This window comes from Parathielavia appendiculata, assembly GCF_033297405.1.
Source record: "Parathielavia appendiculata strain CBS 731.68 unplaced genomic scaffold N657scaffold_20, whole genome shotgun sequence".
NCBI classification, from domain to species: Eukaryota; Fungi; Ascomycota; class Sordariomycetes; order Sordariales; family Chaetomiaceae; genus Parathielavia; species Parathielavia appendiculata.
In genome coordinates, this window is record NW_026944239.1 from 212,914 (window position 1) to 235,173 (window position 22,260).

General features: G+C 55.0%; 7 protein-coding genes across 7 annotated transcripts; all 7 read right to left on the reverse strand.

Annotated features, from left to right (window-relative positions):
- Nucleotides 1-1,949: 1,949 nt before the first annotated feature.
- On the reverse strand, nucleotides 1,950-2,649 carry N657DRAFT_649597 (uncharacterized protein). Its single transcript, XM_062793760.1, has one exon. It carries the CDS (start codon nucleotides 2,324-2,326, stop codon nucleotides 2,048-2,050), a length of 279 nt encoding a protein of 92 aa, XP_062643797.1. The 5' UTR covers nucleotides 2,327-2,649; the 3' UTR covers nucleotides 1,950-2,047.
- A 5,932-nt stretch (nucleotides 2,650-8,581) lies between these two features.
- Nucleotides 8,582-11,183, reverse strand: N657DRAFT_580707 (uncharacterized protein; the record flags this gene model as incomplete). The annotated part of the gene is made up of 5 exons (XM_062789475.1): nucleotides 8,582-9,054; nucleotides 9,112-10,033; nucleotides 10,088-10,129; nucleotides 10,184-10,519; nucleotides 10,581-11,183. 5 exons carry the CDS (start codon nucleotides 11,181-11,183, stop codon nucleotides 8,582-8,584), a joined length of 2,376 nt encoding a protein of 791 aa, XP_062643798.1.
- A 1,231-nt stretch (nucleotides 11,184-12,414) lies between these two features.
- On the reverse strand, nucleotides 12,415-12,999 carry N657DRAFT_241001 (uncharacterized protein). Its single transcript, XM_062786375.1, has 3 exons — nucleotides 12,983-12,999; nucleotides 12,654-12,917; nucleotides 12,415-12,599 (listed from the first exon to the last, which is right to left on the reverse strand). Exons 2-3 carry the CDS (start codon nucleotides 12,842-12,844, stop codon nucleotides 12,452-12,454), a joined length of 339 nt encoding a protein of 112 aa, XP_062643799.1. The 5' UTR covers nucleotides 12,845-12,917; nucleotides 12,983-12,999; the 3' UTR covers nucleotides 12,415-12,451.
- A 391-nt stretch (nucleotides 13,000-13,390) lies between these two features.
- N657DRAFT_649603 (uncharacterized protein) lies at nucleotides 13,391-13,735 on the reverse strand. Its single transcript, XM_062793761.1, has one exon. The coding sequence runs from the start codon at nucleotides 13,720-13,722 to the stop codon at nucleotides 13,438-13,440; it is 285 nt and encodes a 94-aa protein (XP_062643800.1). The 5' UTR covers nucleotides 13,723-13,735; the 3' UTR covers nucleotides 13,391-13,437.
- A 1,371-nt stretch (nucleotides 13,736-15,106) lies between these two features.
- On the reverse strand, nucleotides 15,107-16,964 carry N657DRAFT_580611 (splicing factor, CC1-like protein; the record flags this gene model as incomplete). Its single annotated transcript, XM_062789472.1, has 4 exons — nucleotides 15,107-15,365; nucleotides 15,417-15,884; nucleotides 15,938-16,243; nucleotides 16,300-16,964. The coding sequence occupies 4 exons, from the start codon at nucleotides 16,962-16,964 to the stop codon at nucleotides 15,107-15,109; spliced, it is 1,698 nt and encodes a 565-aa protein (XP_062643801.1).
- A 1,218-nt stretch (nucleotides 16,965-18,182) lies between these two features.
- N657DRAFT_580715 (putative cytochrome P450) lies at nucleotides 18,183-19,679 on the reverse strand (the record flags this gene model as incomplete). The annotated part of the gene is made up of 1 exon (XM_062789477.1): nucleotides 18,183-19,679. The coding sequence occupies one exon, from the start codon at nucleotides 19,677-19,679 to the stop codon at nucleotides 18,183-18,185; it is 1,497 nt and encodes a 498-aa protein (XP_062643802.1).
- Nucleotides 19,680-20,321: 642 nt separating this feature from the next.
- Nucleotides 20,322-21,516, reverse strand: N657DRAFT_658738 (Inositolphosphorylceramide-B hydroxylase; the record flags this gene model as incomplete). Its single annotated transcript, XM_062794920.1, has 2 exons — nucleotides 20,322-20,715; nucleotides 20,771-21,516. The coding sequence occupies 2 exons, from the start codon at nucleotides 21,514-21,516 to the stop codon at nucleotides 20,322-20,324; spliced, it is 1,140 nt and encodes a 379-aa protein (XP_062643803.1).
- Between the last annotated feature and the right edge of the window lie 744 nt (nucleotides 21,517-22,260).

A 22,260-nucleotide genomic window follows, 5' to 3' on the forward strand; every position in this document is an offset into this window, starting at 1 on the left:
TTGGAATTTAAACAGACATAGTGTTGCGGTGTCAAAACAAAGGAAATGAAAGAAAATAAGGCCCGAACTGAAGCAGCGGTGGTGACAAAGTGCGTTGTGGTGGTGGTTTGATGTCGGGAGTAATGAGGCAGATAGGGTCGTTGGAGTTGGTGGTGCAGGGGCAATGTCAGGAAAAGGTCGGCTGCTTTGCTTGAATGGGTTCCGTCCTGCGGAGAGCCAGGCCGATGCACAGTTTTTGGTCGGCCCTGGCTGTCGTTAGCGCTGCTCAAATTGGCGGGCTGCGGCCTGCAGAGCTGCGGCGTCGGCGGGTCGCGCAGGGCCCAAGTACACTGTACATGTACAAAACGCTGCGTTTTCGGAGCGGAACAATACTCAAACAGTAAGTACACAGTGTACATACCTATTGGTCTTTCAATAACGATACATCAATGAAAGAAGCGCTGCGAGGAACACGCCAACAAATCTTCAACTCCAGAGAATCTGGATGGGTCTTATCAGAGTATTAACAGTTCTTCTTTGAGTGTGGCAGTATCTCTTCCCAACAGCTTTCGAAAACGTGCTGGCTTTCTAATAAGAGGATCTCAGCACCGAGTTATGGAGAGCGCCTGCAGAAGTTGGTCTTGGCATTTTCGGTCGATACCGTCTCCGTATTGTACCCGCCCTTTTAGTTCACAACAGGCAACGGAAGATGTCATTGGGCCAAGAGCCTAACTGCAACCACATCGCCAAGATATGGTAAGTGGAACCCTTGGCGGGACTTATCGAACCCATCTCAAATGGATAATGATTGGCAGGGCATTCTTAACTAACCCCGCCAATTCTGTCTTGCTTGTGAGTGTTTCGTCATATCGAAGTCCAAAGAAATAGTGGCAGAGACGGGAAACAAACTTTGAGAACGCACACGGCTATGCCCGCTTCGGGGTCCATGAAAAAGTTTGGTTCAGGTGGATCGCTGGCCTGGGAGGCTAATGTGTGATCCGTCTTCAGGAGGTTCCCAACTCAGGAGAGCGTGCCTGAGATAGCCCTAAGATCTTCACTTCCGGCGATTGTTTTTTAAGGTACCTTAGCCTGCAGCAACTTCGCCAGGCTGGACTACTCCGTACATAGCGTCTGATACTACAAGTTGGTCGTCAACGGCTGCTCTCGGCTTGCCCCAACGGCTTGGAGAGGTGTGACGAACCCGAAGGTCTGGACCGTCTCATTTTGCGGACATTGGGCCACCGCTCGGCCAGTCTTGAAAGCCCTTGGTAACCACTCTTTGTGCGATGGTCTGTCGACAGCCGGCTTCAGCAATTCCAACAACAGCAGTTGAAAAGTAGGATAAGATGTCGAAAGCTGATGCCCAAGCGATTCGGTGACAGACACTGGCAATACGTCCTGAACATCACATCCATCCCCAAGACCCGCTTGCCCCCGGCCCGGCGTTCGATCTTTGCCGATATGTTGTGCCCCGGACGCCGCTGCTCTAAGCCTGTCCGCTGGATGACGGTTAATATCCCACACAGTCTCCATGTCTCATCCCAACCACAGCGCAGAGATGCTGCTGCGAAGCCGTCATGTCATTCTGAATAGGCGGCATCAGTACAATACGAGAGGGCCCTTGTCGAGGAACGGAGATCCGGTTAGGCATCACTTGTTGCCCACAATGGGAGGAACATTGTGTGCGTACTGGATACTCAGTACCAGCGCATCCAGGAGTCATTTGTCGCCAGCCTGCCACGAACCTAAGTCTCGTCGTTGTATCTGCAGGTTCCAGTTTAGCGTCGAGCTACGGATCTCGGATTACCGAAAGTGGTCAGTTAACCTTGCGGCTAACCCACAACAATCGTTCCATTCGGACCCGCGTCCCGATGACGCTTCGGCCTGCCCAAACGGTGTGCCGATACATATTGGCTGGCGAACATGCGATACCAGCCGGCGCAGTTCTCACTCAGCGGTAGGCTGTGGCTGGCCTCCTGCAGAGCTATGTTCGTTGTTGGCCCCCTCTTCGAGGTTTCATGCATCCAAGCTGTTCGCGTCGCACAATCACCGAGTGACAAGCACCGAGTTAGTTGACTTGCATGTGCTCGACGCCTGAGCCGAGCGGGAGACTAGGCTTCGGATGACCGTGTTGGGCAATGGTTGGCAAGTTTGATGTCGTGGAATTGATCGGCGGGCCAGACCGTTTCTCTGCTTCCCACGAGGCTTGCTTAAAGTTTTGCTGCAGTTGTGAGTGGTTCAGCCTCCGTCGCTGCCCAAGGCATCCGCGCATCAAGCAGCAGAGTTTTGTATACAGTGAGGCGACGACGGGAAGAAGCGAAATGTGATGAGAGCCGAGTCCGGGCATTTTCTCAATCGTGTCGCATGCCAACAGAGCTCACCTGCACCAATGTCTGCCAGATGCACTCCTGCAAAAATCAGCACCACTGCAATGGCGTACCGCGTTCTTATGATAACTTGTCCTGGCCTGAAGCTGCTGGGAGGACCGAAAAACAAAGCCAACAAAACATTCCAGGTTCACTCGGCATGGGAATGGCAGGACCCGGAACAGCTTCGGGACACAATCCAAGGCGGCATGATTGGGTCAGCGCTGACCCACTAAGGACCTCCACTGGCATCACTACAGCATCTGCCGACTCATCCCAGATCTTCAGGGACTCCGTAAAATAGCAGGGCTGCCAAGCTTCACGAGTTTCATATTTACCCAGTTAATAGAGCTCGGGTTTCTTACATTATCCTGTTTGCGTCCAAGCCACACACATTGATTCTGCGAAGGACGAATACCTCATCAAGGTGCCTTATCTCTGGAAACGGGCAAAGCGCATCTCGCTGCTACCCTGAGGTCCCAATCAGGCATGGCTTGACGCTCCCTGACCCTTGACCAATCATCAGCACGGCTTCCAATGCAGGTCTCACGCACTACTTGCACACACGCTCACGCATGACCAGACATGACAGGTTGCCGTCGAGACACCAGCAACATGAAAAGCCGGGACAACGACTTCCGCTGCTGTTCCAAGCCGCCTCCGCCCCATGTCGAACGGCCATAAAACACCACGACGCATTTTAAGCATTCTGATGGCGACGAGTACATTTCTGGGAGGTAATTGCCATGCTATACATACACCAGGTCCTTCATGCTGAGCCGTGTTTTGCCATCCATCCATGTGTAGGGTAAAACACAAAACGGCTTCCTGCTGAAGTCGAGCCGCTGCCCGAGCCGCACGTGTCTCCCAAGTCGAATGCATCCTCAGACTTCAACCTTCCTCCTTTGCTTTTCTCCCTCCTGCTCTACGGTCTGTCAAGGGGGCAGACCCTCCGTAAAACTACAGCTGTGCGAGGCGAACCTGTGACCCAAAATTTGTGAGCCTCACCACGCCAAGAACCGTCGTGCCAGTCTGGTTACACAACAAAAGTTACAGCACCGCGCCGTTTGTTTGGATCATGATTACCCAGCCTTCGCAACTACACTGCAACCCTCCGCGACTTATCGAAACCTTCAGACTGCGAGGCACGCCTATCCCAGGCGAAACGGCTTGGTTGATGACCCTGTCTCTGCTCCCTTCCCACTGTCCTGCATCGGGGGGCCCACAAGGCAATATCGAGGGAGGAAAAACTGTCCCCCGCTACTAGTATCACCATCTCGTCGCAATGCACGTAATCGCTCGAGTGTGGGGACCGGGAGAGTGGTTGGCGCTTGCTTCGGTTCCTCGCAGGCTGTGCCACGAGCCTACATTTGGGAAATCTCATGTGCATCAGCCCGTGATGGGACGTTGAGGGCATGGACCGTCTGGATGGGCCGATGTGGAAAGCAAACTTGGATGATATTAGGGTAAGCAGCTTCACACCTCCTTCATTCTCTTTTGGCCTCTCTCATAACTTTCCCATCCTGCGCTTGCCTGAGCATGAGATTTTGCGCCAGGATGGCATTTCGGACATGACCAGTCGTCGGCTGCTTCTCTTGGTGGTGTGCCGCATGTGTCAAAGTTCATGTCGCAGTAGGCGCGGTCAAGCATGGAGCATGAGATGAGGTCGTCATCTCACCGGCACACCGGTAGGGTGTTCAACCTGCCAGGCCCCTGCTTCTGTCCGGTTGCTCTTCAACCAAGTCTGTCATTGGTGGCTGTTGATCACCTCCTGGGCAAGCCACAAAGACAAGGCTAACCTCTCGCCATCACCAATATACACGAAATATTACACCCGACCAAGGGCCTCGGGGCATTGTGGCTTTGGGGAATTCGCCACTTTCTCGATTCCAACACCAAGGAGCTGGTAAGCACGTGAACCCTCCGCGAGTTACGGTATAGGTGGTGATAATCCTGAGTGTTGATTCGTCACACGAGCTAGCGTGCTTTAGTCTCAACCACAACCATGGAACTGTCGGACATCCGCTTTAGACACAGTATGTGTCATAGCTGAACAAGACCCTTAAATTAGCATTAACGAAGCCATTTCAGCACAGTAGGATCTTTAATCCCATGCGCCTCGTCAGCTCTGTACCGAATACAACTGAGGAATCCAGCCACCGGACGTGGACTCCTCACCTAGAGACACCTCTCGGTAGACCTCGTGCTCACCACTGGCATAACCGACGGTGTGGAAGTTGCAAACGAGAATCCGAGAAGCGGGCTGAGGTGGCTAGCTTTTTCCGGTGCTTCCGCCCCGACTCATCAACGCCATGAGAAGGATCATTGGCTGAACCACGCCACATCGATGCCCTCGGCATCCCGACGGAATGGTTTCTTTGACCCCGGATTCTTCAACTAACGTTGTGCGGCGTCACTGCGCCGGCGCCTTTTGTCCCATGGGTAATTGCCAAGCACCCGCAGAGCTTGTTTTATCATGCTGGTCTTTCCAGTTCTCCCATTGCGCCTGTTGATGTCTGGTTGACCACCACACCTCCGACTGGGTGCGTGTTCGGGACTCTCGGGCCTGCACCTGGTCTTTCTCAGTCAGCAAAGGAATTAATTGCCTCAACGTCCATTCTCCCGAGTCGAATATCCCTCAAAACCTGCATTATCTCTTTTGCGTAACTCGCTCACAGAGCGTTAACGTCATCCTCTCTCGCCTGCGGTTATGTATTATTGTTACGTTGTACTTGTACAACGGATCTTGCAGCGAACGATAGGGTGGTGGCAGCAGCGGGCAGCATTCCGTAACCGAGCAATCTCGGTACGAGATAAGCGCCGAAAAATGAAGGCATTTGGCTAACGTTTTGACGTTGAAGGGCAGTGGACCAAGGGAACGGGACGGGGAGAAACGGACAATCAGAGAAAGCCAGTTTGGCTTGGCGACGCTTTACCATACAGCCAGTCTCTGGTTTTGTTTAGCGAGGGAAACGGGGGGCGCTAGACAATAATTAAGAATTATGAGAAACATGTGAAGAGAATTTGAAGTAAAATGTGGGAGAATAAGGAGGAGGAAGATGAGCAAAATAGCAATTAGACAAAAGACGGCGAGAATTATTGGAAGCGAAAGAAGAATGGAAAGTTGCTACGTGCATGCCCAAGTTCAGCGCTAACAAGCGCAAACCTGAGGTTGAGATCAGATAATGGAGGGGCACATACTTCCACACTTCTCTTGGCAAATGCGGGTTTGAGTTTAGCTCGGAGGCGGGAACGATGATGTAAGTAGAGCCTTGAACTGGCACTGTGCACCACACCATCGCGCATCATCCTTGCTCTCATGCTCGATTCCCGTCATCTTGCACCGTCATCACCAGATTGACGATTCGCCGACGGATGTCGGATGCGAGGCTCCTCTTGATGAAAACACATGGCAAGCACACAACTCTCTCGGTAACTTGGGGCTGTTAGATCGGAAGCCAAGGCTTCAAAAGCCTAATTTGTTTCGAGTTCCAATGATGGACAACATGCCCCGGACTTTGCTTCCGAGGTCTACCTGTAGTAGGTACAGCTCACATGTCAGTTCTCATAAAACCAAGCCGCCACCTCGTGGTGACGGCCTGTGTGTCCGCATGTTGTTGAAGCTGCGATTCTTCGAAGCAAGTTTGCTCTCTCGTGTTGGAGCAGAACTGTGAGACATGCAAGAGTAGCTACTCACGCTTTGGGCCATACAATGTGGTGTGCTCAGGGAAGCCACAGGTCTTGGATGCCAATAACGCCATGCCGGACGAGGCCAGTGTGGCTTGTGGTGTAGCAGGTTCGGCTAACCTAAGCTCACAACGGAGGAGAAGGTGGGCCTCGGAGAGCTGTTCTGCTGACTTGGGGAGAGCCACAAATCCAGGTTGGGGTGGTTGCCCATTTCTTGGATATCGCCTTCTGTTCAATCCACCGTTGTCTTAGGTTACGCATTGCATTCGTGGTCCACGGGCAATCAGGACTGATAGCAGACAGACAAGACACACAAGACACGAGACATTCTTGCGTGGACGGGAATTCGGCACCGTCTTGGCTTGCCCGGCCTCCCACTTCTCCACTCTCTTTCCGGTCTGCACGGCGCAGATCACCCGGCTCAGGCAGCGCCATGAATTGCACACTCGACACCCACTTTACTTTCTCATCTCGGGAGCTCGGTGTTCTCACACTCCGGCTGCCGCTCGCTCCGTTGCGAGCCATGGCAGGTGGACGAAATTTAATAGGGATACTGTAAAAGTTCCGAAAAGGCAGCGCTCCATCATCAATGATGGTCGTCTACATCCCCATCCTCCCCATCTTCTATGCAAGTGATTCATCATCGTACATGTAATGATACCCCAACCATAGGACATGCCGCCATGCTCCGTCGGCAGCTCCCCTCGCCAGATGTGTCTCTATATCCCGGTCTCTCCTTTCCCATCAAAGGCCGCGGACTTATAAGTGTAAGTTATGTTGGTTCGTCCCGGCGGTAGAGCTCCATCGGGTGAGCAGCCGACGCTAGTGTGATGTGAGTAGCCATAGGTGTCATTTTCCAACGAAGCCCACAGATAGCTGAGGCTATAGACCTGGCGAGCCGTCTATAATTGTTGTGCCCCTTATGATCCTGTACTGTCTCTGGGACTCATGTCTACTCTATGACCAATTCACAATGTCCTCCAATATCATGCATGGTGTTTGCCTGACCGCGATGTGGTCCAGTTACAACATCTAGGAGGGGCTCGTATCTCAAGTTTGACGCAACTTGTACTCCCCTGATCACCACACCCTCGCTGCCCAAGAGCCTGCGGAAATCACAGTCATAGGCACACTCAAGAAAGACAGGTCGGATGCAGATCAAGAATGTATTGACTAGGCCCTTGAAGATCTGCCCCTCGCGCAGTGGTGACTGTCTACCCTACATGTCGCAAATCGGAGAATAGCAATCGGTTCTGGACCGGAGAGCGATGCCTGCTCAGTCCGCAGCACTCAAGGCTTACCAAGTCATCCCATGTCCGCGAACCAAGAGACATTCACTGGTCCGCTCACGACTGTGCTGTGATTCCCTCCAACGGAAACAACCTCGCAAAACCAAGAAGTCATCAGCTGAACGGCGCATGATGCTGGTCCATAATCGCGCTGCCCGTATCCCTAACTTCAGGGTGACTCAAGACTGACAAGCTGCGATGGATGTCGTCGAGAACGGCGCCGAGTAGCTGACCACAAATACGTCCCCCCAACCGAAACCAGACCCAAAGCCAGAGATGGCAGAAAGCTCTCCGGATCAAGAGTCTCAAAGAGAGTCTTGGATGCTGCCCCGGTGGCATACGGTGCAAGACCCAAAGAGAAGGAAATATGCAGTCAAGCACCTCCCCAAGTCTTGTTTCTTTCTCCCAGCGTCAAAACCCAAGCCGGCGGTGAGGGCGTGAATGGCAGTCCTCGATCCAAGGTCCTTTCCCACGCCCCGCCGAGTCGGGGGTTCCAAGAAGGTAACCCAACGGGCTCTTGTCGCCCTTGAGGATTCCAGGGTGGCCCAGAAGAGATGGACCCGATATGTCCCCTCTTGACCACAATCATCATCGATCAGTTGTTCTTTTTTTCTTCCATTATCGGGTCGTTTCTTCCACTTTTCCTTTTTAGTCTTTTTTCTCCTTTTATGGGTGGCTTTGCCAGTTCAGGTGGTTATAGTTTTTGTCCGTTGTTAAGCAGGCTAATCGCACCAAAACGGAGCTGTGCCATGTCGTACGATGATAAAGAGGCGAGCCGGGATAGATTCGACTAGTGTCAAGACCGATTGTGACTCGGCTCATCAAGCCGAAACCGAAGGGCGACGCTGCTGAAGATCAAAACCCTAAAATGACGGCAGAAATCACAGACTGAAATCTCTCCGCTGTGCCGAGCCATCAATAGCCTCCTTGCCCAATGACTGCTTGTTGCAGATGTCTGATGTCGGGCGGCAGGACAGAACTGCATACTGCCGTGTCGTCGCTCAATGAGAGATAAAAAGCTTGAACATTCGACCGGCTGATCCAAGGTGATTCATCAATCCGAGGGTTGCGGTAGAAGGGTTAATCGTGAGTGACGCGAGAAAACGGGATGCAGCATCAAGAGCAAGCCTCAGACTGAAGGTTGCTATTAGACAAAGAGCGAAACCAGTAGCGCAGGACCAAAACAATCCATATTGATACTGAGCAAAGATTGCCGAGGAATGCTCGGCGGCGGTATCAGAGGGGTCGCCGGCTCGGCGCTCAGTAGCGCATCACCAACACCCCCGCCTTGAGGATGTTCTTGGTGTCGATGGTCATGCCCTGGTCGTTACGCATGGTGACGGCTGGGGTGGCGCACAGCCGGACACGGCAATGCTCGGCCTGCAGCGTGAGGCGGTCGACGCTGCAGTCGAGCGGCTCGTGCATCTCGGCCGAGAAGCGGACACCGACGTCGTTCCAGACGTACTGGAACGTCAGGCGCGAGCGGAAGAGCTTGGCCGACAGCTCCCAGGCCGACGTGGCGATGGTGAACAGGTCATAGAAGGCCTCGTTGACGAAGTTGGACTGCTTGTTGTTCCGCTTGGCCAGGAAGGGCACGATCATCGTCTTGAGGAATTGGTGGTGCTGTGTGAGCTTGAAGTTCTTGAACGCCTGCGCGTTGGTGCCCTCCACCATCTCCGTTACTAACTTCGCCCGGCGGTCGAGAATGACCTGGCGCTCGTACGTCTTGGAAGCTGCGGGTTATCGGTCAATTGAAATGTCACTGTCTTGAACGGGGATTGTTTATTCACCGTCAATAGTCTTCAAGTTCGCCTCAAGCTTCTCCATCTCGTCGTCTACGTCCTCCGAGTAGTCCTTCCAGCCCTCGTAAGTGCAGATGAACACCAGAATGTGCTGCAGGATGAGGCGCTGCATGAGGTAAGGGCGGGAGTCGCGATCATTGAGGAGGCGCAAGGCGTTTTCGCCGGGCTCCTGCTCGGGGGAAGTCCGGCAGATCTTGCAGAGGTACTCCCAGAGGTCGCCGTTGGCTTCGGCCTTGATGTGGTTCTTCCAGTTCTCATCGAATGCAGGCACCTCGTGGAAGTAGGACGCGCAGAAGCCGTAAACGAGGGCAAACAGCGACTGAAACTCATCGGCCCACTTCAAGCACTCGGCGTCCTCGAGGTTCGCTCTCACAATCGAATGCGGAGTGTTACGCTTCCGCTCCTTGGGGCTGCCGGTCTCCGCGATCGTCGAGACCCTCGGGGTCCGTCTAGCGACCGTTGCAGGCTGGGAAGGGGGACCAGCCGAAGGGCGACTGCTGGCATACCCGACACTGGAATGGCTGCTGGTAGCCGTGGCACTCGACAGCCGGCGCTGATGGTGTGATTGACCGGGGTAGACAGCAGGTCCAGAGTGGGAGTGGGGGATAGTCTGGAAAGGGGAATATCCGCCGACGAAGTGACCAGCAAGGTAGGGGGCGACGCCACCGTAGAGACCGGAGCGGTCGCTGCCGGACTGGACGCTGCTGGCTGTGTGTGAACTGCTGGACCGGACACTACCGGGGGCCCTGACGCTCTGCGGGTAGTTCTGCTCCGCGGGCAGGGCAAATGTCTGGCCGCTAAGGGGAGTCGAAGAACGGGCGAGGGTGTCGAGGACAGCAGCCCGCTCTTGAGGGTCGCTGTGGATGTTCAGCCAGAGATTACGCTTGCCGTTGACTTGCTCCTGCAGAATCTGCCAATGGCCGTATCAGCAATGCTCGTTTGGGAAACGTTCTGGGAAGCCTACCATCCGAGTCATTTCGTTCTGGCGAAGTTGTTCTTTGAGGAACTGTATTCGGGGGTCAGCCATTCAGACACTAATACCGGATGAAACACGACATACCTGAATGGCTCTCATGTCCTCGTCGGCCCGGCCCGCAATGCTTGCCAACGCCTTCTCGGAATTCTCGGCACGCTTCTTGTAATCCTCAAGATCGCCTTCAAGGCCACGAATCGTAGCCTCCAAACTGCGAACGCGCTCCTGCTCGGCTTTCGTCTTCTTGAGCTCATCAGCCAGGGAATCCAGCGCCTGGTTCATCTTGACCGTGTTCTTCATAAGCTCTTCCACGTCATAGTCGAACGACGTGAGAAATTCTTGGGGAATCGCAATCTGGCGATACATTCCCTGGCGAAGACCCCAAATGCGCGCCTGCAGCTTGCAGGTCTCATCGCGGTGAGTCTGATAAAGCGAGGTCAGCACATGTTCAAGCTGAGAACAATTTAAAAATCGGATGACTTACCTTTTGGGCGGGATGGAGGTTCTCCTCCGCCGCGTTAAGGTTCATGGCTTGCATTGCGGCGATGAAAGAATGAGTAGTCGATCCCGGAATGGAAGGGCGAACTTGTGCCTGCGAAGCAGGCATCGCAATGGGACCCGAAGTTGCGCCCGAGACCGGCGATGCTGGTGCAAGGACGGGGAGACTGGGTTGACGCTGAGGACCAGTTCCGGGGCCTGGGTAAGCAGTCAGGTTCAGAGCGGGTGGGACAGAACTGGCTGAGGTAGTCGTCGTGTTCAGGTACGCCTTAGCCGCAGGCCGAAGCGTCGACTTGGAGAAGGATCGCTGGGGCTTGACGGGCGCCGGCGTCCGAATTCCCTGGTCGGATGGGGTTTTTGCTCGCTCAGCAGCAAACCCGAACTGAGTCCTGAGATGTTGGTCAATGGAGGCGCCAGCACCCGAATTTGCAAAGGAAGATGAGCGTTTGGAGGAAGATTTAGCATATTCCTCTTGAGAAAGGCGCTGCTGTGGGGACAACGCGTAGAGAGGCGCGCCGCCCTCAGAGCTGTCGACGCTACCGTCGTCACTGCTGGCAGGGCTGCCGTAGGCCATGCGAGCTCCGGCCATGGTGCTGCCGGAATGGTAAAATTATTGAAAGTGAAGAGAAAACGAAGTCGGACTGCCGGAGGATGTGGGAGCCGGTTTGTTGTGTGGGGAGGAAAGGAAATCGAAGTGGATAGTTGGAGTGCGGACTGGAATGCGAGATTTGAAGAAGGCGAAAGGAATTGGCTACCAGTGAAAGCAGGGAGAAGCACGGAGAAGGCTCGTGCAAGAAACTGGCTGTGACTGGCTGCCTTGCTTTCTTGTGGTCTCGAGAGTAACTTGGTCTGAGAAAGGAATGCTTCATCCCCAGCCACGGCAAAGTAATCATGAGAAACGGCAGACGACGCTGCCACAGCGAAAAAAATGCTTCTGGACAGCAGTTTTGATCTGCACTGAACCACGATTCCGCTGTGAAAGACGGCAGACACTGGTCTTGTGGCGCTTGGTAAAATCGACTAAGGGGTGTAGATGCCGAACTCCTGGATGAGGCGCCAGCCAGAGCGGTGAATGCGGGGGAACGGCAGTGGGGAATGGGCCGGGAGGGTAGCCAGTTTCGGCGAGAGTTCAAGGCCAAGGGGTCTGAACCTGTGTGAGAAGGTCGACAAACTTTCAGCGGTGGGTGAGGTTCGATGGAGGGCCCAGGGCAGTTGTGGCAGAAACTTCGCGGACCTCCCAGAGCCGTGAGTGACGTCGAGCAACGAAGCTCTGGCGGCATAAGGCTGCCCCAACGATTGTGGCCGTCAGAACTATAATGACGTGCAAAGATGCCGAGTGTTAGGGTAGTGAGCCCTCACGTGAAGCCCAAGACGCCATGTGAATGCTAAACCAGCAAAGCCGTGGCCGTGATTCCCCAGTAGCTTCTGATGTCGGATGGAACGCCGTGGCCAGCACTTGCCAGGTGATTGATACCGGAGGAGCAAATGTCCGGGATGGAATCCCAGAACAAAACGTCGAGACAACTCCTTGGCAAAAAGTCTCCCAGAGAGGCTCTAGTACCAGATCTCGATATCGTTTGGTGTCGCTCGCTTCGAGTATGGCGGTATCCTTGACAACCATTACCAAGGCCTTTCTCGCTTTCAAGGAGATGACGTCAATTCTCACCCTCGCCAGCGTCTCTCAGCCACGGGCCACTAATAGCAGCATCTCCTCTATTCAGAGCCGACGCGATGAAGTCCTTCGACCTGCTTGTCGATGGGCGATGCTCTGTGGGAAGGACTAGTTTGATGTTGGGCCCAACATCCCAGCGGCTTGGTGCCAGGACCGATCACCCTCGAAGCCTAGATCCGGTCGACTCATCTCCCTGGTGGCTGGACTAAGAGTGCTGATCTAGGCCATGATGTGTTCGGCAGTCCGTCACCAATCCTCAAGGGTCGTCGGCGGATTCGAACGAAGGAACTCGCAACGTGGTTGGCAAGGCATAAGGTATTAGGGGACCGAGTCCTGCCGGCCTGTAAGTATCGCGCCAACCGGATCCATGACAAGCCGTATACTTGCCGACATGACGCCGTCGCCAGCTCAATCCAGGCTAGGGCCTGCTGAAGCTCCGAACGAGACTGCCTGTTAACCCTCCTTGGCCTGGCTTTCAGGAGAGGAGAAGCACCCCCGCCTTCGGCATGACCCCGAAACGCTAACATAAGGAAGATAGACACGGAAAAGGAAGAAAGGAGGAGCAGGCAGTGGTCCATGAGAGGCAGTTGCTGGCTACTGCAGTGCCAAAAGAGCGGTGTAAAACGAGGAACGAGGATGGGGGGAGAAGAGCTGATCCGGCATGAGTCAAAATTTACATTGGCTCGGCAGGAAAGATGAATAGGGCTATAGCTTACATTCTGGGAGAGCGGAGCCCTCCAGCCGCATGCCATCTAGGGCCTGAGCCCGGTCCGGTCAGGACAGAGGGGCATGGAGCCGCACCGGATGTGGCCGAAGCTGTGACTACCAAGTCCTGGTTAATGATCCAGTGGGAGTACGGATCCCGGCGGCCCAGGAGAGGTGAGCCCGGAATGGGGGGGTCCGATTGAACCGAAAGTCCCAGGCCCCGTAAATAATGACAACAGCATGAGCAACAGGACAGGAGGAAGGGACAAGAGAGGAGAGGGAACAGTGTGCTATCTCCCCCGGAGAGGGATGTTGACCCATGACGACCGGGGTGCACACCCGGCAGCATAGTGAAGTAGAACGGACATCTACTCTCACAGGACAGCGGAAGGCGGGATAAGGGATTTGATGCGTGTCAGAGGAAAGAGAGGGGAAGTCCATCCCGTCGAAGCAAGGGAGATGCCCATCAACGAGCGAGCATTTTTGAAGTGAAAGCGAGGACAAGCAACGACAAGAGCAGAACGACAAGAGCAGAACGACACGAGCAGAACGACAAGAGCAGAACGACACGAGCAGAACGACACGAGCAGAACGACAATAATTTAATGATCAAACTGTGGAACGCTTTGACAGCTACAGCAGGCGAAGGAGACAAAGTCAACAGCGAAAGGCGCATGTGTTGAGAGAAGGACAGAATGAACAGAGGCAAAACAGAAGCATGATAGTGGTGACGATAGGCACCACCTTTCATCGATGTGGAAGACTCAGCTCCATCACTGGATGGTGCATCAGCCCGGTGCGATATGGTTAATGAAGAGAAGAAACAAACGAGCAGAGAGCACACACCAAGAGAGACAACTGCCAGACAAAGTTGAGAAAGTCGCTTGACCCTTGAGTCCCTGAATAACACTAATCTTCCCCTACGAATACCACACACTGCTGGCAGGCGCCAGGCAAGCAGCAGACTGGCCACAGCGGACACGCCGTTCATGGCAGAAGATAAGACATACTGCCCGGAGCATCATGTGTGCGAAAGATCGTCGCTCATTATATTGCCAAAATCATCGATTTCGGACTGCGCAGCTTGCTTGAATACCGCAAACCGCTCTCCCTCTGCCTTGCATATGAGATAACAAAGAGGACAAAGGAGCAGGGAGAGAGGAAGACGGGACTCACCCTAGTGAGTAGAGGCTGACACTAAGCATTGGAGCGGTCGTAACAGGAATCTGTCTTTGGAAGGCAGCCGCAGGCACAACATCGTGCCTACAACATAATTATTGTCAGCTTCGACACAGCCGAGCTCAGGACTCCGGCTTGCTTCAGTCAGAACAATTACCTATTGGGATGTCCAGATGAGTTGGAGGGTCGTGTCCATCCGAAATCGCACAGCAATCTGGCTGCGTGTGCCTGTTGCCCATAGCAGCTCATCGGTTTAGAGAAGAAAAAAACAAAGGAGAACCTCTCATTCACTCTTCACCCTCACAGAAGAAAGGATGAAGCAGGCCCATCAACGCAGCAATATGTAAACTGAACCTAAGGGTGGGTTAGCCTCGCCATGTTCAAAACCAGAACCACACAAACAAGGATAAACAGGGGCAAATAAACGCAAAGACAAAAGGCTCTATTCCCAAAAACATAAGCTACCTGGCGAGTCAACTTGATCAACCCAAAGAGGGATGCTGCGACTCTTCTAAGGCCGAACGCATCCTCCGCAATGCGAGTCTGTCCTGCCTATGTACAAAATCAGCAACGCCAACGCCAAAACGAAAGGCTTTTGTGATCGGCTCCCGGCATCTAAGGCGATATGGATCGGGAGGTCGACCTAACCGGAAGGAAAGGCAAAGACGGGGCGGCTCTGTGGGCTACGATCAGTTTATCGTTGGTATTTGCCTTTGGCCTTGAGGGGTGGCGAACTGAGAGTGACGCTGGCCAGAAAGACGCCGGTTCCTAGAACATGGAAGGATAGATCCAACAACGAGTCAACATCGCGGGTCGCGGAAGGTGGCCATCTCGACCTTCCGAAGCGACAACAGCCTGATAATGCGTTAGCATCCGTTCAACCACCGTAAGCATGAATAGAGGCAGCATACCGTGTAGAGTTCCTAAGCAGACAGCAGGGTGCCGTGATTAGTGACTTAGATGGCCTTGGTGCGAGAGAACAAACTGCTGTAGACCGCATCCACGACAGGAGCAGCAGTTATCATGCGTCCGTCAAAGTAACGGCCGTTCAGACCCTTGATAGCGTTCTCTCCGCCGGAAACCTTGTCGAACTTGAGGTAGATGTCGCCTGCGGAGTTGGGGTCGACCGAAATGTGCACGACGTGGCCGTACTTCTCCTCCGCTTCTTGACGAACTTCTTCTTCGAGCTCCTTGGCCCAGTCTTCACCCTCTTGTCTGTGGTGGAGTCAGCAACACCGAACCTGGAATGAAGAGGGGATTACGTACTCAGCAGGATCAAACATGTTGTGGAGAACCACGCAACGGCTTGCCATACTGACATTGACGGGAAGCGGCTTCGGCGTCTCCGTCTTGGGCTTGAGGACCTGTCGCTCAGGTTGGCCATTGATTGGCTCGTCAGTTCTTGCCAGCTTCCGCATCAGGGCGTCTCGGCTGTAGTTGTTAAAGTTGACACCAGCGACATCGGTGTCGTCCAGGGCACTAGCACCGGTGCCTTTTTCGTTTTCTCGGCCGCCGGCGCGGTCAAAGTTGGACGCCTGGGGTCCCCTGCCACCGGCTCCGGAGAAAGCGGATCCCTGGAACTGTTGATTCTGGCCTTGGAATCCCCGTAAGAGGTTGGCAGTTGACTCGGGGGTGAACTTATCGTTTCCAAGCCCGACACGGATCGGACGACCAGCGAGATCAAACCCGTTCATCTTCTCGAGGGCCTCACGGGCCTGGCCAGCATCTCTGAACCTGCGGAGCGTTGATGTTAGCAAGCAATTCGGAGACAGGGGAGGAACACGTACTGGACAAAGCCGTAGCCACGACTGCGGCCATTGTCATCCTTTTGCAACTGCACAAACTCGAGCTCGCCAAAGGGCTCGAAGACATTCTGAAGGTCCGACTCGGTGATGCTGAAGTGGATGTTGCCGACATAGAGCCTGTGGAACGGGATCGAGTTGGGGTGGCCGGACGATTCTGAGTTGCGGGCTTGGCGGTTTTTCTCAGCCTCAGTGGGCTGGACAATGACGGGAATACCTAGGAGTTTTTGACCAGTGAGCTGGAGGGCGGCCGCAACGGATTCTTCACTCTTGAACTCGACGTAGCCGACACTGCCAGAGATGTTAGTAATGAGGTTTAGCCGAGAAATAGCAGAGAGCAAACGTACCCTTTGGACCTGTTGCTAACGCGATCCTTGACAATTTGTGCCTCAGCAACGGGGCCAACCTTCTCGAAGAACTCCTTCAGCTCGCGGGTACGGAGACGAGCGGCCAGCTGTTGGACAAAGACGGTACGACGATCGCGCTCGTCTCCCGTGGGCGAGGGGTCGCGGGGCGTGCTGTGCCTGCCGCCGCGGCGGTCATCATCACGACGGCGGTAGCTGCGATCATCACGGTCGCGGCGATCCTCTCCAGGTCGGTAGTGGCGGGTAGGCGAGCGCGAGCGCGAGCGAGAACGGGAGCGGCCGCCACGGCCGCGGTGGCTTCCACGGTAGTAGTCTCCATCTCTATGACGACGTGAGTGTCGGCCAGAATCACGGCTCCGGCTCCGGCGCCTACTCTTATGGCTTCCGGCATCACTTCTCGGGGTGTCTCTCCCGCTCGACGAGTTGCGGTGGCGGCCGGGGCTGCGATCTCGGCGTCGGTGGCCTCGGTCTCGGTCTCGGTCGCCCTCACGGCTGCGGTCACGGCTGCGGCGGTCTCGATCGCGGTCGCGATCGTGCTCGCTGCGGCTTCCATTCTGGGGCGAGTCGCCATTAGCGGTGGCCTTGCTGGTCTGCTCCTTGGAGGAAGCAGTCGAGTCAAGTAGCGCCTCTACGTCCAACCCTGACATTTTGTGTTTGATTTCCTCTCCCGAATTGCGCGACAGCGCTGCAACTGTATTTTCTGCTTTCCTCGAATGCAGGTGGAGTGCAAACAGCAAACCTGAATCGTTACGATGTTGGCGACGTTGGTGGATGATTCCGGGATGGAATGGCGGAGCAGTGTGGCCCAAGTGGGAGGCGGGAGCTGCAATTTTAATGGGTTTTTCCAAGCACAGCTTGCAGCACGCAGCGGTAAAACTGACTTGGCGGTTACCTAAAATGTAAAGAGAAAGAGTCACGTGTGGAACTCACACTGATTGCATTCGGGCAGTACCTTATGGGCACAGTTCGACTTGCGGTTCGACGACAGTTCATCATTTCCCAATTCTTCACGCCGTTACGAGATTTCGAAAGCGAGGAAAAGACTAGCCTCACGATTCTCAGTACAAATCCGTCATATGATACTGTACAGATGCTGATTTGAGCTCAACAGCGCCCTACAGCTGCATTTCCAGTTCAAAACGGTTGCAGCCCTTTCTGAATAGGTACGGCTGGACGGAACACTTGACACACTACGTAGATTTCTTACCGCAAGTAAATACCCTCCCCGGCGTCGCGGTTTGTTACAGCATTGCCCGACCTAATGCGACCTCGAAGGAATGACTTGCTGGACCGCCCTTGGAGGAACAACTTCGTGGAGGTGGATCTGGGCCGACGACCCCTTCTTTGGCGAGCCGGCTTTTGTGCATATATGATCGGTGCTGATTCTGCAGCGGATTTCTCGTTGACCGACCACAGAGCGACCAAGTGAAAGCTGAGGAGCGCACAATATCCAGCCTTGCCTTGGTTTATAACGGGCTGCCCTGACCAGGCCGTCATCTTCCCATTATTTCTGCCGTCGAGGGCCTGTTCCGCCGCATCTGGGCACGCCCTCTCCCAGAACGCGGGTGTGAAACCTGATCGCGCCACTCACTTGGGCGCCCAACACGATCTGCTCGGAACCGCTCCGCTGCGCAGCAGACTCTGACAGGCTGCTGTTTGGCAGGTCTCCAATCTCTGAAGCTGCCGCTTTTGCAGACGCACCGCCTTGCCAAAGCATGTGCGGGAACACGGTTCCGGCCGAAACAGTCAGCCAGACGAGTATCTGGATCATGAGAGGCTGGGAAGAAAAGTCCGTCTCTTCAGGGAGGAAGCCTTCGACATCAGACAAACGTGCACACGTCTGGCTCAATGCTAGCCTTGTCTCCTCACTCTGCCTCCTGATCCTCCGTGACCATAGCAAACACCTTATCCCCATTCCCATACAACCTGACTTGCCACTTCACCCCCTCCATCCCCTTCCTCAGTGTAACCTCAACCTCAACGTCCGCATCCGGCTCCATCACCACGGCCGCGACATTGGTATTCTTACTCGTCGGCATCTTCCACCCTCCCTCGCCAACAGGCTTCATATCCAGCCGCGCAATAAACACCGCGACGACCGCCAAGACCTCGTTAGTCGCAAAATGGCGGCCAGGGCACAGCGTCTTGCCGCCGCCAAAAGCACGGAAACACACGTCCTTGGGGCGCTTCTGCCTATTCTCGGCCAAGAAACGCCGGGGGTTGAAGTCGGCAACATCACTCCCCCAAAGCGACGGGTCCTGGTGAATCACCCGGCTCGGCATCTGCAGCATGGCGCCTTTCTTCAGAAGCCACTGGTCGAGGTAAGTATCCTCCATGACCTGTCGCACCGAGGTCCCCATCGAGCGGTGGCGGAGCACCTCCTGGTAGGCGGACAGCAGCAAAGGGCAGGATGATTTAAGGGTGATGATGTCAATGATTCTGGTATCGCCTTGTGTCTCGGTGCACGCATCAATTTCGGCGCGGATCTCGTCCACCAACCCGGTCTGTGAGAACAAGAAGAAGAGCGTCCAAAACGCCGCGGGCGCCGTGTTCACCATGATGGCGATCGACCCGCCAACCTCATAGCGCGCGATATCCTCCAGCGGCACGCCGTTGTTGACCTCGGCCTGATAGCGCAGCCTAGCAAGCGCGGACGCCTTCTCCACGCCACCCGCGCGATAATACGCTTCGAAAGCCTTGGCGACCTTCTGGCGCGCCGCGACAGGTTTGCGCGCGGTCAGGGAAGGGAAGACGCCCAGCAGAATGGACACGAGTCCCGACGAAAACTCCCAAAAGGCATCGGCAACGGCCTTGTCGTCGTACGGGTTCATGGGCCCGTAGACGGAACGGGTGGTCGCCGTGGTGATGGTGTCGCGCAGCCACGCGTACATGCCGATGATTTTGGTTTTGCCGGGTGCAGGCTGCAGCGCGTCCAGGGCCACGGCGATCTCCTGGATCATGTGCCGGTTCATGTCGTCGAGCTGCGGGCCAGGCCTGAGGGCCTCGCGCATGGCGGCGTAGGATTCCATCGACAGGCCGTGCTCGCCCTCGTCGCCGTTGACGTTCTTCGCGAGGATGTCCTGGGCGTGCTTGCTTGCGCCGCAGACGGTGGAGGCGAACTTGGCCTCGATGGGCGGGAAGGCGAGGACTTTGTGCTGTTTCTGGATGGTTTGGATGAGGTCTGGTCTGGTCACGACGTACATCTTTTGCCCCGGGAGGGCCATGGTGAAGATGGGCACGCCGGTTTGCTCGCTGAGCTCGACGTAGTAGTTGAACTTGCTCCGGGAGAGGCCGACCAGGTGGCCGATGAGGGGGATGGAAGTGGGAGCCAGAGGCGGCTCCCGGGGGTCGTGACCGAACATCTTGCGGGCTGTGAAGTAGCCAAGCGTGGTGAGACCGGTACCGATGGCGAGCAGGATGGGCGCGTCAGAAACCGTCCAGGGCATGACAGATGGGGAAGTTGACTGCGGTATGGATAGGATGATGTTAATAACTTCAGGCTGCAGTTGAACTACGCCGGCGAGTGGAGAAGATCCAATGGAAGATTCGGTGTTCTCGGCAAGGTAGTCTGGGCAACCGATAACCGTCGCGAAACGCCACCAAGGCTTCGCGATGCCAAGTAGCTACGGAGTAAATCTGGTGGTTGGGTGGACAGATGCCTACGAACGTGATTGGTTGCGAGCCTGCAGCTGCGTGGCACAGCAGGTGCGCTGGCCCCCTGAGGTGTCTGGAGGATCGTTGAAATATGCTTTGGTCATGCGAGTTTGATACATAGCAAACCATTCAAATCGCTAGTTAGTATTAGGGTATTCGATTCTAGGAACGACTTGCAATCAACAACAACCTTCGAGAACAGACACTATTGGATCCTGGACACCTTTTGCTCTTGACTGGTCTTGAAAGCGCCCGGTGGACAAGTGCCCGAAGATGTCATGATATGTACGTGGTAGCCTCATTACTAATAATATCCCAACAGCCCCGTGATTAGCTCATGCTTCATCCATCTAGAGATTCTTCTTGACTCGCGGCTCCAGCTCGGTGCCAAAGATCTTGTCCCAGAATGGGCTCGTGACACCAAACCCGTTCTCGTAGTCGAGGAAGTGGTGCTCGAGGTGGTACTTTTTGAGCTGCTTCCACCACAGCGGGAGGTTCTGGTGGTGGAGGAAGTAGTGCGTCATGTCGTAGCAGATGTAACCAAAGACGCCTCCACAGTAGACGGCAGTGCCAATGTGCCAGTTCCAGAAGAAAATGGTGTGCGCCAGCTTCCAGAAAGGGGTGGCGAGCGCAAGGAACAGCGTGGGCGGCATGACCAGGCGGTACTTGTCCATGGGCAGATAGTGATGGATGCCGTGGAGGGTGAAGTGCAGTGTGATGCCGACTCGGTTGTCTGGGAGGTAACTAAGTGTTTGTTAGCGACTGGCAGATGGTGGAGAAGAAAGCGGGAAAAACTCACTCATCGAGATGAAACAGAAACCGATGCATAAGATACTCGATCAGAGTCCACAAAAACAAGCCCAACAGGAAGCAAAACACTTCTTCCATGGGGTTTGTGAATCCTTCGCTTGCCAGGTAGAGGCCGTATATGACAGGCGGGAGCCAAGCCACCGGAATCACCCACCACGGCGTCTTGGTCAAGGGTTCCAGGAAGTTGCCGAAAAGGGGTGCGGACGCTCCGCCCTTGTAGTGGCGCGGCCGGTGGACCTGATCCAGGTAAAAGTCTTTGGAGAAGCCGCCGTTCCAAACCTGCGGAAACAGCGGTCGGCTCAAGTCAAGGAACCTGTGCGTCTTATAGTCCGAGGCAATGTCGGTATCCTTGGTCAGATCCTCCTCGCACGACATGCCCGTCCTGGGGTGTGGTGAGGTGCCGTTTGTGCCATTGACCGTCCCGTTGCCCTTCTCAGTCGCCGTCGACGTTGCTTTCCCATCCGCCAAACCGTCTCCAGGGGAGAGGAACCCGACAAGCGAGTCTTCGAGTACCTCATAGGCCGCCGGGGAATGCGCATGCGACGCCTCGTCCTCGAGGATGTCGGTAATGTCCTTGCCAGCGTAATCGAGCACCAGGTCGGCGCCACCGGGATGCGAGTTGAGAAAGTCGGTCACGTCGTAGACATTCTTTCCCAGCGTGACGAAGCAGGACTGCCTGGAATTGTGCGACTCGACATCGGCGAGGGTGAAGGTGGGCAGTGTCCGGCCGGGCATTTCGGCGGGTCGATGCTTCTCTAGGAGAGCAGTCTCGATTGGCGACAATTTGGCTTGCGCTGGCAGCCCACTCGAATGGTTCACGGAAACGGGAGCGCGAAGGATGGGAACTTCGAATGCCAGACGAATGTTCGAAGAGCAATCAACAGCAGAGGTCCTATGCAGAAAAGGAGTGACAATGGATGAACCGACGGTCAAGGACAGAAGCAAAGCTCTATCATTTTGCAGGAGCGACCGCTGCGGATTGGCCGGCTTGGAATCCTGGCCCAAGTTCAGGGGTCGCACGAATCCCCTGGCGCGGAAGGGTTTCGGATCCGCGTAAAATCCCATCGACTGACAGTGGCGTTACCGGCCGCCAAGCCCATATGTCTGAGAAGCGCCTATCTGGGCTCGGCTTCATGACGGAAAAGGAATTGTTCGGGGCCGATGAGGTCCGGTAGTCGGATGAAGCCCTAGTTATGTACTACATTCAGGTCATTCTGCTTGCTTGGTCATATCCTTTTCACTTCTGGTTGGTCCCTCTTGTTGTCTTCAATTTTTGGGGGATTCAATGCAAAACTCCCACATTCGCGTGGCGTCTTACCTACCTAATGTCAGGCACCTCAATTCAAGTACGCAGAAGTGCATCAGATCGTTATATCAGGGTGCATGGCACTGCAGCCGAGCCTTGGCGCCTGTGCACTTGACGCGGGAAGGCCAGCGTGGGGCTCGGCTCTGCCCCTCAACATCACAAGCTGCCAGGCG

Bases quoted from the DNA above. Each gene is read 5' to 3' on its own strand.
- N657DRAFT_241001 (XM_062786375.1), bottom strand. From the start codon at position 12,844: ATGGACCACTGCCTGCTCCTCCTTTCTTCCTTTTCCGTGTCTATCTTC. The intron at 12,600-12,653 runs GCAAGTATACGG...ACAGGCCGGCAG, and splicing joins CTGGCGACGGCGTCATGTCG to GACTCGGTCCCCTAATACCT.
- N657DRAFT_649603 (XM_062793761.1), bottom strand. From the start codon at position 13,722: ATGAAAGGTGGTGCCTATCGTCACCACTATCATGCTTCTGTTTTGCCT.
- N657DRAFT_649597 (XM_062793760.1), bottom strand. From the start codon at position 2,326: ATGCCCGGACTCGGCTCTCATCACATTTCGCTTCTTCCCGTCGTCGCC.